General features: G+C 58.0%; 1 protein-coding gene across 1 annotated transcript in view; it reads right to left on the bottom strand.

Annotated features, from left to right (window-relative positions):
* Nucleotides 1–117: 117 nt before the first annotated feature.
* ZC3H4 (zinc finger CCCH-type containing 4) overlaps nucleotides 118–16,351 on the bottom strand; it is a 28,710-nt gene continuing 12,476 nt past the window's right edge. The window contains 20 exon segments of the mRNA XM_064406531.1: nucleotides 118–550; nucleotides 553–634; nucleotides 636–1,127; nucleotides 1,130–1,217; nucleotides 1,219–1,366; nucleotides 1,399–1,483; nucleotides 1,485–1,665; nucleotides 1,667–1,901; nucleotides 2,602–2,669; nucleotides 2,671–2,832; nucleotides 4,025–4,258; nucleotides 5,440–5,648; nucleotides 5,650–5,736; nucleotides 7,377–7,486; nucleotides 9,592–9,703; nucleotides 10,461–10,559; nucleotides 11,624–11,751; nucleotides 12,918–13,011; nucleotides 14,195–14,325; nucleotides 15,747–15,954. Coding sequence (XP_064262601.1) covers nucleotides 528–550; nucleotides 553–634; nucleotides 636–1,127; nucleotides 1,130–1,217; nucleotides 1,219–1,366; nucleotides 1,399–1,483; nucleotides 1,485–1,665; nucleotides 1,667–1,901; nucleotides 2,602–2,669; nucleotides 2,671–2,832; nucleotides 4,025–4,258; nucleotides 5,440–5,648; nucleotides 5,650–5,736; nucleotides 7,377–7,486; nucleotides 9,592–9,703; nucleotides 10,461–10,559; nucleotides 11,624–11,751; nucleotides 12,918–13,011; nucleotides 14,195–14,325; nucleotides 15,747–15,954 — 2,976 coding nt within the window. The 3' untranslated portion in view covers nucleotides 118–527.

Here is a 16,351-nt window from a genome sequence, read left to right as displayed (position 1 = left end):
TATCCACACCAGATCAGATTTTGAGCAGATTTAACCCCACCTGCCCACATTCTGGACAGATTTATCCACACCAGATCAGATTTTGAGCAGATTTAACCCCACCTGCCCAGGTTTTGACAGATTTAACCCACCAGACCAGATTTTGAGCAGATTTAACCCCACCTGCCCAGGTTTTTGAGCTGCTTTAACCACACTAGATCAGACTTTGAGCAGATCTATCCACACCAGACCAGACTTTTTGAGCAGATTTAACCCCACCTGCCCAGGTTTTGAGCAGATTTAACCACCCCAGCCCAGACTTTGAGCAGATTTAACCCCACCAGATCCAATTTTGAGCAGATTTAACCCCACCTGCCCAGGTTTTGAGCTGCTTTAATGACACTAGATCAGACTTTGAGCAGATTTAACCCCACCAGCCCAGGTTTTGAGCAGATTTAACCACCCCAGCCCAGACTTTGAGCACGTTTCAACCCCAGCTCCCCCCATTTCGCCGCCCCCCACCCATTCCCCCCCGTTCCAGCCCCCCCTCACTGGCAGAAGGGCGAGGCCGTGGGTCGAAGCCCTTGAAGACGTCCTTGAGCGACCCCTTGTCCCCCCCATCCTCGGGGGGCTCCCGGCCGGGGCTGCCCCCCCGGGAAGGGGCTCCCGGTGCCCGGGCGGGCGCCGGCCTTGGCCAGGCCGAACACGGGGGGCACGGGGGGCACGGGCAGGTTGTGCAGGGCGGGCTGGGCGCTGCCCGCCTCGCCCGGGGCCGCGGCTTTGCCCCGGGGCCGGTTGTAGCTGTTGTACCTGTCCGTGGGCTCCGGCGGCTCCGGCTGCTCCAGCGCCGAGCGCCGCACGAACGGCGGCTCCTTGGGCCGGCCCGGCCGGGCGCCGTCGCCGCCGCCGCCGGGGGGTTTTTGGGATGAATTCCCCTCGTTTTGGGGCTCTTTGCTGGGAGTCCGGGGGTCGTAGAGGCTGATGGCGCTCAGGACGCTGCTGCTGCTCTGGGCCGAGCTGCCCCAGCTCAGCCGGGGGTCGTAGGGGGCGATGGCATCGTCCTGCTCCCCGCAGCGCTCCGGGCTTGTTTGGGAATTGCCGCTCTCGGGGGTTTTTGGGAATTGCCGCTCTCCGCGGGTTTTTGGGAATTGCCGCATTCCAGCGGTTTCTGCAGCCGGGGGTCGGCGGGAGGAGCCTTCCTGACGCGGGGGTCGCTGGGTTTGTCCCCCCCCCGAGGTGGCCGTGACGCTCTTGAGGATCCTGGAGAGCAGCTCGAAGTCGGGCAGCGAGGATGATGATGCTGCTGACGATGACGATGATGATGATGATGATGAAGCAGCCTCCCGCGGCTGCCGCGGGTCCGAGGGCGGCCGCAGCAGGGCTGGGGGTCGCCGGCGGGGGCGGGCGGGGGTCCCGCGGCGGGAGGAGGCTCCTGCCTGGGCAGGGGCAGCGGGATGAGATCCTCGGGGCTCCAGAGCACGTCCTGCGCGCGAAAGGGCGGCAGCGGGCAGCCGCACGTCCTTGCGGATGTGCGAGAACTGCTGCAGCCGGCAGCGCGGGTCGCGCTGGCCCTGCCCCGCCGCCGCCTCCAGCGGGATGGGCAGCGCCTTGTCCCGCAGCAGCCGCTCGCCATCCTCATCCTCGCCCCCTCCCGGGGCCGCCCGGAGCGCGGCGTCCGCCCGGGGGGCCGTGCCGCGCCAGCCGCGGGTCCGAGGGCGGCTCCGCGGCCGGCTCGGAGCTCCGCGCCAGGCGCGGGTCGCGGAGCCGGGGGTCGGCGGGGCGCGGCGGGCGCTGCAGGCGGGGGTCGCTGGGGGGGTCCCCGGGGGCGCGGACGGAGCTCTGCTGGCGCAGGGATTTGAGGATGGAGGTGACGCTGCTGGCGCCGTCGTCCTCGTCGCTGGAGTACCAGCTGCCCGGGTCACCTGGGGGATAAATGTCATCGAAATAATTAAAATTAACAAAAAACAACAATCAGTCGGGAGGGGTTGAGTGGTGGAAATCGGGGTTTGGGAATTGGGGGATTGGGAGTTGGGGTCGGGAATTGGGGGTTGGAATTGGGAATTGGGGATTGGGAATTGGGGGATTGGGAATTGGGGTCGGGAATTTGGGGGATTGGGAATTGGGAGCTGGAATTTGGGGAATTTGGGGATTGGGAATTTTTGGGGTCCGAGGCTGGGGATTTTTGGGGTTTGTGTCTCCTCACCCTCGTCGTGCTCCCCGTCGGGATGGGGATTTTGGGCCTCAGGAGTTTTAGGTCTCAGAATCAGGATTTTTGGGTTTCAGGATCAGGATTTTTGGGTCTCAGGATCAGGATTTGGGTCTCAGGATCAGGATTTTTGGGTCTCGGGGTCAGGATTTGGGGTTTCAGGATCAGGATTTTGGGTCTCAGGGTCAGGATTTCGGTATTTTTTGTCTCCTCACCCTCGTCGTGCTCCCTGTCGGGATGGGGATTTTGGGGCTCAGGATGGGGATTTTTGGGCTCAGGTTTTTTTGGGTTTCAGGATCAGGATTTGGGGGGTTTCAGGATCAGGATTTTTGGGTTTCAGGATCAGGATTTTTGGGTTTCAGGATCAGGATTTTTGGGTCTCAGGGTCAGGATTTCGGTATTTTTGGTCTCCTCACCCTCGTCGTGCTCCCTGTCGCCGCCCTCGGCCGCCCGGCGCCGCTCCTCGGGCCGCTGCTGGTGGCGGAATGCGCAGCAGGAGCCGCTGCGCCCCCGAGGGCAGGAACTCGGGAATTCCGGGAATCCCGGGAATCCCGGGAACGCCGGGGGGGCCCTCGGCCTCCAGGGACCCCTCCGGGAACAGCGCGTCCCCCCGGGACCCTCCCCGGCCTCGTAGGAGCCGTAATCGTCTGCGGGGAGGGGAAAGGGATTGTTAGGGGGGTTTGGGGTGGGAAAATGGGAATTTGGGGTGGGAATGGGGAATTTGGGGTGGGAATGGGAGATTTGGGGTGGGGAAGGGGGATTTGGGGAGAAAAAAATGGGGAATTTGGGGTGGGAATGGGAGATTTGGGGTGGGAATGGGGGATTTGGGGTGGGAAAAATGGGGAATTTGGGGTGGGAATGGGAGATTTGGGGTGGGAATGGGAGATTTGGGGTGGGAAAATGGGGAATTTGGGGTGGGAATGGGGGATTTGGGGTGGGGAAGGGGGATTTGGGATGGGAAGGGGGGAATTTGGGGTGGGAATGGGAGATTTGGGGTGGAAAAATGGGAATTTGGGGGTGGGGATGGGAAGATTTGGGGTGGGGAAGGGGAAGATTTGGGGTGGGAATGGGGAATTTGGGGTGGGAATGGGGGATTTGGGGTGGGAAAATGGGGAATTTGGGGGGGGGAAATGGAGGATTTGGGGTGGGAATGGGAGATTTGGGGTGGGGAGGGGGGGAATTGGGGTGGGAATGGGGGATTTGGGGGGGAAAATGGGAAATTTGGGGTGGGAATGGGGGATTTGGGGTGGGAAAATGGGGAATTTGGGGTGGGAAAATGGGGAATTTGGGGTGGGAAAATGGGGAATTTGGGGGGGGAAAATGGGGAATTTGGGGTGGGGAGGGGAAGATTTGGGGTGGGAATGGGGGGGATTTGGGGTGGGAATGGGAGATTTGGGGTGGAAACTGGAAATTTGAGCTCCTTCATTCCCTTTTTTGGGGTGGGAATTGGGGAATTTGGGGTGGGGGAGGGGGGATTTGGGGTGGGAAAGGGGAATTTGAGCTCCTTCAGCCTCATTTTTTGGGATGGGAAGGGGGGAATTTGGGGTGGGAATGGGAGATTTGGGGCCCGCCTGACTGCTCCCCCGCCCAAATTTCTTCAGATTTTCCCCTCCCCCCACACCCCAATTTTCCCGGGATTTTCCCTCCCCCACCCCAATCCCCCTCCCCCCCAATTTTCCTCCCCCCTCCCCCCACCCCAAATTCCCCCCTCCCCCCCAAATTCCCTCCCCCCCCAATTCCCTCCCCACCCCTATTCCCCTCCCCCACCCCCAATTTCCCCTCCCCCCACCCCCTTCCCCTCCCCACCCCCAATTCCCCTCCCCCACCCCCGGGTCTCACCTGGCCCCTCCCCCCTCGCCCCCGGGGGGGGCCTCCATCTCCAGCCCCTCGGGGGGGTAGAACGCCCCTCCCCCCCCCTCGAAGAAGGGCGGCCCCGGGGGGGGCAGCCCCCGGGGGGGGGAGGGGCGGCTCCTCGAAGCCCCCCAGGGGGGGCCCCAGCTCCGGGGGGGGGAGGGGAGCCCCGGGAGCGGCCCCGGGGGGCCCGGGAAGCGCGGGGGGGGCGGCCCGGGGTGCCTGGAACAGAGAGAGGGAAAATGGGGTGAAAACGGGAAATTGGGGAAAATGGGGAGAAATGGGGGGAAAACGGGGAAATTGGGGAAAATGGGGGAGAAATGGGGGTGAAAACGGGGAAATTGGGGAAATAATGGGGGAAAAAATGGGAGGAAATTGGGAAAATAATGGGGGAAAAATGGGGGGAAATTGGGGAAATAATGGGGGAAAAAAATGGGGTGAAAAGGGGGAAATTGGGGAAATAATGGGAGAAAATAATGGGGGGAAATTGGGAAAAATAATGGGGGAAAAATGGGGTGAAAAGGGGGGAATTGGGAAAATAATGGGGGGAAATAATGGGGGAAATTGGGAAAAATAATGGGGGAAAAATGGGGTGAAAAGGGGGAAATTGGGGAAAATGGGGGAGAAATGGGGTGAAAACGGGGAAATTGGGAAAATAATGGGGGGAAAACGGGGGAAATTGGGGAAATAATGGGAATGAAAGGGGGAAATTTGGAATAAGGGGGGGGAAAATCCGTGGGGGAGGGGCTACAGGTGGGTCTTGTCTGAGGGCCAGCTGTGCCCAGCTGTGCCCAGGTGTGTGCCCATTGCCCCAGGTGCCCCCAGGTGTGTTTCTCAGCCCCCCAGGTGTGCTCCCCTGCCCCCCAGCAGTGCCCAGGTGTGTTCCCGTGCCCCCCAGCAGTGCCCAGCAGTGCCCCAGGTGTGCCCAGGTGCGCTCACCTGACGCCCAGCCGCTCGGCCAGCTGCCCCGTGGGCCCCCCAGGTGTGTTTCTCAGCCCCCCAGGTGTGCCAGCAGTGCCCAGGTGTGTCCCCCTGCCCCCCAGCAGTGCCCAGGTGTGCCCAGATGCCCCCAGCAGTGCCCAGGTGCCCCAGGTGTGTTCCCATGCCCCCCAGCAGTGCCCCCAGCAGTGCCCAGGTGTGCCCAGGTGCCCCCAGGTGCCCCAGGTGTGCCCTCACCTGACGCCCAGCCGCTCGGCCAGCTGCCCCGTGGGCCCCCCAGGTGTGTTCCCATGCCCCCCAGGTGTGCCCAGGTGCCCCCAGGTGCCCCCAGGTGCGCTCACCTGACGCCCAGCCTCTCTGCCAGCTGCCCCGTGGGCCCCCAGGTGTGTTTCTCAGCCCCCCAGGTGCCCCCAGGTGTGCCCAGGTGTGCCCAGGTGTGCCCAGGTGCCCCCAGGTGCGCTCACCTGACGCCCAGCCGCTCGGCCAGCTGCCCCGTGGGCCGCACGCGGATCTCGAAGAGCGAGGGGATTTTCCTCAGGGGGTCCGGGGGGGGCTCCAGCGGCTCCAGGGGCGGGGGGAGGGGCAGCGGGGGGCGCCCGGGGGGGAGGGGCAGGCCGCGGGGGGGGGGAGGGGGGCCGGGGGGGGTGGGCAGCAGCCCCACGCCCGGGGGGGGGCTTGGGCAGGGGGTCGATGCCCTGCTTGCGCAGCTCCTGCAGCTCCTTCTCGTCCTGCGCGCCCGCCTCGGCGTCCTCGGCCAGCATCTGGGGAGGGAAGGGTTAAACCCGTTAAACTGGGCAAACTGGGATGGACTGGGGGCACCTGAGACAGAATAAACTGGGATAAACTGGGTTAAACTGGAATGAACTGCTGCGCCCGCCTCGGCATCCTCGGCCAGCATCTGGGGAGGGAAGGGTTAAACCCGTTAAACTGGGCAAACTGGGATGGACTGGGGGCACCTGGGGGCACCTGAGACAGAATAAACTGGGATAAACTGGGTTAAACTGGAATGAACTGGGTTAAACTGGAATGAACTGCTGCGCCCGCCTCGGCGTCCTCGGCCAGCATCTGGGGAGGGAAGGGTTAAACCCGTTAAACTGGGCAAACTGGGATGGACTGGAGTGAACTGGGGTCACCTGGAGGCACCTGGGATGGAATAACTGGGTTTAAACTGGGTTAAACTGGAGTCAGGGGCTGCGCCCGCCTCGGCGTCCTCGGCCAGCATCTGGGGAGGGAAGGGTTAAACCCGTTAAACTGGGCAAACTGGGATCGACTGGGGTCACCTGAGACAGAATAAACTGGGTTAAACTGGGTTTAAACTGGAATGAACTGCTCTGCCCGCCTCGGCGTCCTCGGCCAGCATCTGGGGAGGGAAGGGTTAAACCCGTTAAACTGGGGGAAACTGGGATGGACTGGAGTGAACTGGGTTAAACTGGGATAAACTGGGGTCAGGGGCTGCGCCCGCCTCGGCGTCCTCGGCCAGCATCTGGGGAGGGAAGGGTTAAATGGGTTAAACTGGGGGAAACTGGGATCGACTGGTTAAACTGGGATGAACTGGGAGGGAGGCGTCCTTGGCCAGCACCTGGAGAGGGAAGGGTTAAAGTGGTTAAACTGGAAGGATCCAGCTGTGCCCAGGTGTGCCCCAGGTGTGTCCCAGGTGTGCCCAGGTGTGTCCCAGGTGTGCCCAGGTGTGTCCCAGGTGTGTCCCAGCTGTACCCAGGTGTGCCCAGGTGTGATTTGGGCAGGATCCAGGTGCCCTTAGCTGTACCCAGCTGTGCCCAGGTATACCCAGCTGTGCCCAGGTGTGCCCCAGTATACCCAGGTGTGCCCAGGTGTGCCCCAGGTATACCCAGGTGTGCCCAGGTGTGCCCCAGGTATACCCAGGTGTACCCAGCTGTGCCCAGGTGTGTGCCCAGGTGTGCCCTCACCTTATCCAGCAGCTGGCACGTCTCGTCGCAGAGCGGCGCGTGCGAGAACACGCGTGCCCAGCTGTACCCAGGTATACTCAGGTGTGCCCAGCTGTGCCCAGGTGTGTGCCCAGGTGTGCCCTCACCTTATCCAGCAGCTGGCGCGTCTCGTCGCAGAGCGGCGCGTGCGAGAACACGCGTGCCCAGCTGTACCCAGGTATACTCAGGTGTGCCCAGCTGTGCCCAGGTGTGTCCCAGCTGTACCCAGGTGCCAGGTGTGTACCCAGCTGTGCCCAGCTGTGCCCAGGTGTGTGCCCAGGTGTGTGCCCAGGTGCGTTACCTTGTCGAGCAGCTGGCGCGTCTCGTCACAGAGCGGCGCGTGCGAGAACACGCGTGCCCAGCTGTGCCCTTAGCTGTGCCCAGCTGTACCCAGGTGTGCCCAGGTGTGCCCAGCTGTACCCAGCTGTGCCCAGGTGTGTGCCCAGGTGTGCCCTCACCTTGTCGAGCAGCTGGCGCGTCTCGTCGCAGAGCGGCGCGTGCGAGAACATGCAGTCGTCGCCGTTGATGCAGAGCCCGGTGGTGTGGAACAGCTTGCACGGGAAATCCCGTGGGGGAGGAGGCGTCAAGGAACCTTCCGGAAGGAACGCCAACCCCGCCCCAGGGCCTAGCCTCGGCCTAGGCTCGGCCTAGGCTCGGCTTAAGGCAGTGCCAAGGTGATTTTAGGCCTATTTAGGCCAATTTAAGGTGATTTTAGGCCAATTTAAGGTGATTTTAGGCCACTTTAAGGCTCATTTAAGGTGATTTTAGGCCAATTTAAGGTGATTTTAGGCCAATTTAAGGCCAATTTAAGGTGATTTTAGGCCAATTTAAGGTGATTTTAGGCCACTTTAAGGCTCATTTAAGGTGATTTTAGGCCAATTTAAGGTGATTTTAGGCCAATTTAAGGTGATTTTAGGCCAATTTAAGGCTCTTTTAAGGTGATTTTAGGCCAATTTAAGGTGATTTTAGGCCAATTTAAGGTGATTTTAGGCCAATTTAAGGCTCATTTAAGGTGATTTTAGGCCAATTTAAGGTGATTTTAGGCCAATTTAAGGCCAATTTAAGGTGATTTTAGGCCAATTTAAGGTGATTTTAGGCCAATTTAAGGTGATTTTAGGCCAATTTAAGGCTCATTTAAGGTGATTTTAGGCCAATTTAAGGTGATTTTAGGCCAATTTAAGGCCAATTTAAGGTGATTTTAGGCCAATTTAAGGTGATTTTAGGCCAATTAAGGCTCATTTAAGGTGATTTTAGGCCAATTTAAGGCCAATTTAAGGTGATTTAAGCCAATTTAAGGTGATTTTAGGCCACTTTAAGGTGATTTTAGGGCCAATTTAAGGTCATTTTAAGCCAATTTTAGACCAATTTAAGGTGATTTTAGGCCACTTTAAGGCAAATTTAAGGCGATTTTAGGCCAATTTAAGGTGATTTTAGGCCAATTCGAGGCTCATTTTACCTGGTTTTAGGCTCATTTAAGGCGGTCCTGGGTCAGTTCTAAGCCCAGTTTAAAGCTGATCCAGCTTTAAGCCCAGTTTTAACCCGATCCAGTTCTAAGCCCGTTTTAAGCTGATCCAGTTCTAAGCCTGTTTTAAGGAATTCTTAGGTCGGTTCTAATCTGAGTTTAAGTTGATTTTAGGTCAGTTCTGGGCGCTTTCAAGGCTGAGTTTAGGATGGTTTAAGGCAAATTTCAGGCCAGGTTAGGGCTGAATTTAGGGCAGTTTCAGGCTGGGTTCCGACCCGGCTTTAGGCTGGGTTTAGGCCGGGTTCAGCCCAGGTTTAGGCCAGGTTTAGGCCGGCTTTAAGGCAGGATATCGTGCAGGTAGGGGCAGCTGTCGGGGGCAGTTTCAGGGCAGGTTTGGGGCAGGCTCAGGCTGGGTTTAGCCCAGGTTTAACCCAGGTTCAGCCCAGGTTTAACCCAGGCTTAGCCCAGGTTTAACCCGGGTTCAGCCCAGGTTTAGCCCCGGTTTAGGCCGGGTTTAGGCAGGATATCGTGCAGGTAGGGGCAGTTGTCGGGGGCAGTTTCAGCCCAGGCTCAGCCCAGGTTTAACCCAGGTTCAGCTCAGGTTTAACCCAGGTTTAGCCCAGGTTTAACCCGGGTTTAGGCTGGGTTTAGCCCAGGTTCAGCCCAGGTTTAACCCGGGTTTAGGCCGGGTTTAGCCCCGGTTTAGCCCAGGTTTAAGGCAGGATATCGTGCATGTAGGGGCAGCTGTCGGGGGCAGTTTCAGCCCAGGCTCAGCCCAGGTTTAACCCGGGTTTAGGCCGGGTTTAACCCAGGTTTAGCCCAGGTTTAACCCGGGTTCAGCCCAGGTTTAGCCCCGGTTTAGGCCGGGTTTAGGCAGGATATCGTGCAGGTAGGGGCAGCTGTCGGGGGCAGGCTCAGCCCAGGTTTAGCCCAGGTTTAACCCAGGTTCGGCTCAGGTTTAACCCAGGTTTAGCCCAGGTTTAACCCAGGTTTAGCCCAGGTTTAACCCGGGTTTAGGCCGGGTTTAGCCCCGGTTTAGCCCCGGTTTAAGGATATCGTGCATGTAGGGGCAGCTGTCGGGGGCAGTTTCAGCCCAGGTTTAGCTCAGGTTTAACCCAGGTTCAGCTCAGGTTTAACCCAGGTTCAGCCCAGGTTTAACCCGGGTTTAGGCCGGGTTTAGCCCCGGTTTAGGCCGGGTTTAGGCAGGATATCGTGCATGTAGGGGCAGCTGTCGGCCCGCGCGCAGTACCCCGTGATGTAGAACTTGCAGAGCTCGCGCTTCTTGGGCAGCTCGATGTCGTGGCTGAAGTTGCAGTGGTCGCCCTGGGGGGACACGTGACACAGGTGAGAGGTGAGAGACAGGTGAGACAGGTGAGATGAAGATGTGGCAGGCATGTCCCAGGTGTGTCCCAGGCATGTCCCAGGTGTGTCCCAGGTGTGTCCCAGGTGTGACCCCAGCCCCATTTCCCAGGTGAATTCAGGGCTCTCTGCTCTCCTGACCCAGGTGTAACTCAGGTGTGTCCCAGGTGCCCCAGCTGTGTCCCAGGTGTGCCCTGGTGTAACTCAGGTGCCCCCAGGTGTTCCCAGGTGTGCCCAGGTGTGACAGGTGTAACTCAGGTGTGTGCCCAGGTGTGCCCCCAGCTGTGCCCAGGTGTGCCCAGCTGTGCCCCAGGTGTGCCCAGGTGTAACTCAGGTGTGCCCAGGTATAACTCAGGTGTGTGCCCAGGTGTGCCCCAGCTGTGCCCAGGTGAGCTGTCTCTCCTTACCCAGGTGCACCTGCCCTCCACGCAGTACTTGCAGATGACTTTGCCCTTCTTGTCTGCGGGCAGGTGAGCCCAGCCCTGTCTCCCAGGTGTGCCCAGGTGTGCCTAGGTGTGCCCCAGGTGTAACTCAGGTGTGCCCCAGGTGTGCCCCAGGTGTGCCCAGGTGTAACTCAGGTGTGCCCCAGGTGTGCCCAGGTGTAAATCAGGTGTGCCCAGGTGTCCCAGGTGTGCCCCAGGTGTGCCCCAGGTGTAACTCAGGTGTGCCCAGGTGTCCCAGGTGTGCCCCAGGTGTGCCCAGGTGAGCTGTCTCTCCTTACCCAGGTGCACCTGCCCTCCACGAAGTACTTGCAGATGACTTTGCCCTTCTTGTCCGCGGGCAGGTGAGCCTTGTCCTCGCGCCGGTACCCGGCCCCGTCCTGAGGCACAGAGCGGGGAAAAAGGGGGAAAATGGGGGAAAAATGGGGAAAAATGGGGAAAAACCAGAAAAGAAATGGGGGAAATGGGAAAAGAAATGGGGAAAAATGGGGGAAAATGGGGGGAAATGGGGAAAAACCAGAAAAGAAATGGGGGAAAAACCAGAAAAGAAATGGGGAAAAATGGGGGAAAATGGGGGAAATGGGGAAAAACCAGAAAAGAAATGGGGAAAATGGGAAAAGAAATGGAGAAAATGGGGGGAAATGGGAAAAAATGGGGAAAAATGGGGGAAAATGGGGGAAAATGTGGAGAAATTGGGAAAAAATGGGGAAAAATGGGAAAAGAAATGGGGGAAAATGGGGAAAATGGGGAAAAAAGGGAAAAAATGGGGAAAAATGGGGAAAAAGGGAAGAGAAATGGGGGGAAATGGGGAAAATGGGGAAAAAAGGGAAAAATGGGGAAAAATGGGGAAAAAGGGAAGAGAAATGGGAAAAAAAAATGGGGGAAAAATAGGAAAAAATGGGAAGAAATGGGGAGAAAAATGGGGGAAATTGGGAATTTCGGGGTGAAATGGGAAAAGAAATTGAAAAAATGGGAAGAAATGGGGGAAAAATGGGAAAAACCCCAACAATGGAAGGGGTTTGGTGGGTGCTGAGGCACAAATCCTGGGAATTTGGGGGGAAAATGTTGGAAATTTGGGGTGCTCACCCCCATGTCCTCAAAGGTTTTTGGGTTTCTGGGCAGGATTTTTGGGATTTTTCGGGAATTTTTGGGCTCTCACCCCCATGTCCCCGAAGGTTTTTGGGTTTCGGGGCAGGATTTTTGGGATTTTTTGGGAATTTTTGGGCTCTCACCCCCATGTCCCCGAAGGTTTTTGGGTTTCGGGGCAGGATTTTTGGGATTTTTTGGGAATTTTTGGGCTCTCACCCCCATGTCCCCGAAGGTTTTTGGGTTTCTGGGCAGGATTTTTGGGAATTTTTGGGCTCTCACCCCCATCTCCCCGAAGGTTTTTGGGGTTTTTGGCAGGATTTTTGGGATTTTTAGGGAATTCTGAGCACTCACTCACCCCCATGTCCTCGTCGTAGAAGTCGTCGTCGTCGTTGATGCCGCCCTTGCCCATCCCGCTGCGGCCGCGCCCGCGGCCTCGGCCCGGCCCCTTGCCCCGGCCCCGGGCACCCCGGCCCCGGCCCCGCCCTGGCAACGGGAATTGGGATTTGGGAAATTGGGATTTGGGATTGGGAATTTGGGATTTGGGATTGGAATTTGGGATTGGGAATTCCAGACCCGGCCTCGGCCCGGCCCCTTGCCCCGGCCCCGGGCACCCCGGCCCCGGCCCCGCCCTGGCAACGGATGGGATTGGGAATTTGGGATTGGGAATTTTGGGATTGGGAATTCCCAGATCCGGCCCCGGCCTGGGAACAGGAGTGGGAATTTGGGAATTCAGGAGGGGATTGGGATTTGGGGTGGGAATTGGGATTTGGGCTGGGATTTGGGGCAGGATACCCATCTCACATCAGCCTGGCCTGGGATGAGGATTTGGGCTGGGATTTGGACTGGATTTGGGCTGGGATTTGGGGCAGATTTAGGCTGGGTTTAGGCCGGGTTTGGGCCGGGTTTATGCTGGGTCTCGGCAGTCCCCGCTCACCGCGGCCGCGTTCCAGGGCAGGGATTTGGGCAGGTTTAGGCCGGGTTTGGGCCGGGTTTAGGTTGGGATTTAGGCCGGGTTTTGGGCTGGGGTTTAGGCCGGGTTTGGGCCGGTTTAGGCCGGGTCTCGGCAGTCCCACGCTCACCGCGGCCGCGCTCCAGGGCTGGGATTTGGGGCAGGTTTAGGTTGGGATTTAGGCTGGGTTTGGGCCGGGTCTTTAGGCCGGGTTTGGGCCAGGTTTAGGCCGGGTTTGGGCCGGGTTTAGGCCGGGTTTGGGCCGGGTTTAGGTTGGGATTTAGGCCGGGTTTAGGCCGGGTTTAGGCCGGGTTTAGGCCGGGTCTCGGCAGTCCCCGCTCACCGCGGCCGCGCTCCAGGGCTGGGATTTAGGCCGGGTTTGGGCCGGCTTTAGGTTGGGATTTAGGCCGGGTTTGGGCCGGGTTTAGGCCGGGTTTGGGCCGGGTTTAGCCCAGGTTTAGGTTGGGATTTAGGCCGGGTCTTGGCAGTCCCCGCTCACCGCGGCCGCGCTCCAGGGCTGGGATTTAGGGCAGGTTTAGGTTGGGATTTGGCTGGGATTTAGGCCGGGTTTGGGCCGGGTTTAGGCCGGGTTTAGGTTGGGATTTAGGCCGGGTTTAGGCCGGGTTTGGGCCGGGTTTAGGTTGGGATTTAGGCCGGGTTTGGGCCGGGTTTAGGCCGGGTCTCGGCAGTCCCCGCTCACCGCGGCCGCGCTCCTTGCTGCGCCGGTACTGCGACAGCTCCTTGGCGTAATCGTCAAAGTCGTCGTCGCCCAGCGGCTCCTCGGGGTCGCAGTACTGGGAAAACGGGAATTCCGTGGGAAATCCGTGGGAATTCCGTGGGAAATCCCGTGGGAATGGGGTGGGGTCAGACCCGGGGATGGGGCTGGAATTCCCTCAGGAATCTCGGGATGGGGTGGGAATTATGGGATGGGAAGGCCAGGGTTGGGTCAGAATTCCCAGGAGAATTCCCAGAATTCCAGAACCCTGGGATTGTGTCAGAATTCCCTCAGGACTGGGTCAGAATTCCCCCAGGAATTCCCTGGGGAATATCCCAGGACAGGGTCAAAATTCCCAGGGGATTCCCAGAATTTCTGACTCCCTAGCTTGGTTCAGAATTCCCAAGGGAACTCATGGAATTCCCAGGGAACTTCCAGAATTCCCAGGGACCCCGGGACAGGGTCAGAATTCCCCCCAGGAATTCCCGACTCCCAGGACAGGCTCGGCATTCCCTGGGAACCCCCGAATTCCCAAACCCCAGGACAGGATCAGCATTCCCAGGGAAACCCTGGAACTCCAGGCTCGGTTCAGCATTCCCAGGGAATTCCCGAACCCCAGGACAGGCTCAGCATTCCCAGGGAACTCCTGGGACCCCCAGAATTCCCAGGCAGGTTCAGCATTCCCAGGGGAACTCCCAGAATTCCAAACCCCCAGGACAGGCTCAACATTCCCAGGGAACCCCAGGACAGGCTCGGCATTCCCGGGGAATTCCCAGAGCCCAGGCAGGCTCGGCATTCCCAGGAATTCCCGAACCCCCGGGCAGGCTCGGCATTCCCAGGGAATTCCCAGAGCCCAGAACAGGCTCGGCATTCCCAGGAATTCCCAAAGCCCAGGACAGGCTCGGCATTCCCAAGGCCCAGGACAGGCTGGGCATTCCCGGGGCATTCCCAGGAATTCCCGAACCCCAGGACAGGCTCGGCATTCCCGGGGAATTCCCGAACCCCCGGGCAGGCTGGGCATTCCCAGGGAATTCCCAAGGCCCAGGACAGGCTCGGCATTCCCAGGGAATTCCCAAGGCCCAGGCCAGGCTGGGCATTCCCGGGGAATTCCCAGAGCCCAGGCCAGGCTCGGCATTCCCAGGGAACCCCAGGGCAGGCTCGGCATTCCCAGGAATTCCCGGGGAATTCCCAAGGCCCAGGCCAGGCTGGGCATTCCCAGGAATTCCCCGGCATTCCCGGGGCATTCCCGCCGTCCCGCTCACCTCCAGCTCCTCCTCGAAGGGCTCCTCCTCATCCTCGGGGTCGCTGCGGGCGCGGCCCCGCCCCGGGCCCCGCCCCCGGCCCCGCCCCGGGCCCCGCCCCCGGGCCCGGAACGGCCGCGCCCGGCCCCGGCCTGCGGAGGGGGACGGGAAAAACGGGAAAAGTGGGGGAAAATGGGGGGGAAAACGGGAAAATGGGGAAAGAAATGGGGGGAAATGGGGAAAGAAATGGGGGGAAATGGGGAAAGAAATGGGGGGAAAACGGGAAAAACAGGAAAAATGGGGAAAACGGGGGGAAAATGGGGAAAGAAATGGGGAAAGAAATGGGGCAAGAAACGGGGGAAATGGGGAAAACGGGGAAAGAAATGGGGAAAGAAATGGGGAAAATGGGGAAAAACGGGGAAAATGGGGGGAAAATGGGGGGAAAACGGGAAAATGGGGAAAGAAATGGGGGGAAATGGGGAAAGAAATGGGGAGAAAATGGGGAAAACGGGAAAAATGGGGGAAATGGGGAAAGAAATGGGGGGAAATGGGGAAAACGGGGAAAGAAATGGGGGGAAATGGGGGGAAATGGGGAGAAAACGGGGAAAAAAGGGAAAATGGGGAAAGAAATGGGGGGAAATGGGGAAAATGGGGAAAGAAATGGGGAAAGAAATGGGGAAAACAGGGAAAGAAATGGGGGGAAATGAAGAAAGAAATGGGGGGAAATGGGGAAAATTGGGGGGAAATGGGGAAAACGGGGAAAGAAATGGGGGCAAATGAATGGGGGGAAAATGGGAAAAATGGGGGGAAAATGGGAGAAAACGGGGAAAATGGGGAGAAAATGAATGGGGGGAAATGGGGGAAAACGGGGAAAAACAGGAAAAATGGGGAGAAAATGGGGAAAATGGGAAAAATGGGGAGAAAATGGGGAAAAATGGGGAAAATGGAGGGAAAACGGGGAGAAAAGGGGGAAATAAATGGGAATGAAAGGGGGAAATGAAGAGAAAATGGGGTTTTAGGGTTTTTTAAAAATATTTTTGTTGCTTTTTAGGATTCTTTTGGGTTTCTTTGAGGGGCTTCAAATTCCAGGCTTTGTTTTGGCTTTTTCAGCGGTTTTTTGGGATTTTTTTTGTTGCTTTTTGGGATTCTTTTGGATTTCTTTGAGGGGCTTCGAGTTCTGGGCTTTGTTTTGGCTTTTTCAGAGCTTTTCTTTTTAATTTTTTGTTGTTTTTTGGGATTCTTTTGAGTTCCTTTGAGGGGCTTCGAGTTCTGGGCTTTGTTTTGGCTTTTTTATTAATTTTTTTTTTTTTATTTTTTGGGGATTCCTTTGAGTTTCTTTGAGGACCTTTGAGATCTGGGCTTTGTTTTGGCTTTTTCAGGGTTTTAAAATTTTTTTTTATTGTTTTTTGGGGTTTCTTTGAGTTTCTTTGGGGGGCTATAAGTTCTGAGCTTTACTTTGGTTTTTCTACAGCTTTTTAAATTTTTCGTGATTTTTTTGGTCGTTTTTAATGGTTTCTGGTGTTGGTTTTTTTTTTAAATTTTGAATTTTTTTATATTTCCCCCATTTTGGTACCTCTGGCGCGGTGCGCTCCCTCCTTGGAGCGCCGGTACTGGCTCAGCTCCTTGGAGAAGTCGTCGAAGTCGTCCTTGGGCGCCTCCTCCTCCTCCTCGGCCTCGAAGGGCGCGAAGGCCTCGGCCTCGAACTCCTCGAAGGAGCCCCCGTAGCCCTTGGGGTCACCCTTGGCGTGCGCCTTGCGCGGCAACTGGGAGTACTGGTGGGACTGGGAATGCACAGAGACACGTTGGGATCCAGAATTCCCAAAAATTCCCCAAAATTCCCGGGTTTTAGTGCCTTGGGATGGTCATTCTGGGGCAACTGGGAGTACTGGTGGGACTGGGAATGAGATGGGAGAGCTTGGGATGAGGAATTCCCAAAAATTCCCAGTTTCCATTCCCAGTATTCCCAGTATGACTCACGGAGCAGACCAGGCTGCACTCCCGGCATTTCCCCGTGCCCATTCCCAGTTTCCTCTCCCAGTGTTCCCAGTGTTCCCAGTATAACTCATGGAATACACCGGGGCTGTACTCCCGGCATTTCCCAGTACCCATTCCCAGTTTCCTCTCCCAGTAATTCCCAGTATTCCCAGTAAGACTCACGGAGTAGCCGGGGCTGCACTC

This window comes from Passer domesticus, unplaced genomic scaffold (genome assembly GCF_036417665.1).
Source record: "Passer domesticus isolate bPasDom1 unplaced genomic scaffold, bPasDom1.hap1 HAP1_SCAFFOLD_293, whole genome shotgun sequence".
Taxonomy (NCBI): domain Eukaryota; kingdom Metazoa; phylum Chordata; class Aves; order Passeriformes; family Passeridae; genus Passer; species Passer domesticus.
Note: the sequence above shows the minus strand (reverse complement) of the source record. Positions and strands in the feature narration are given on the sequence as shown.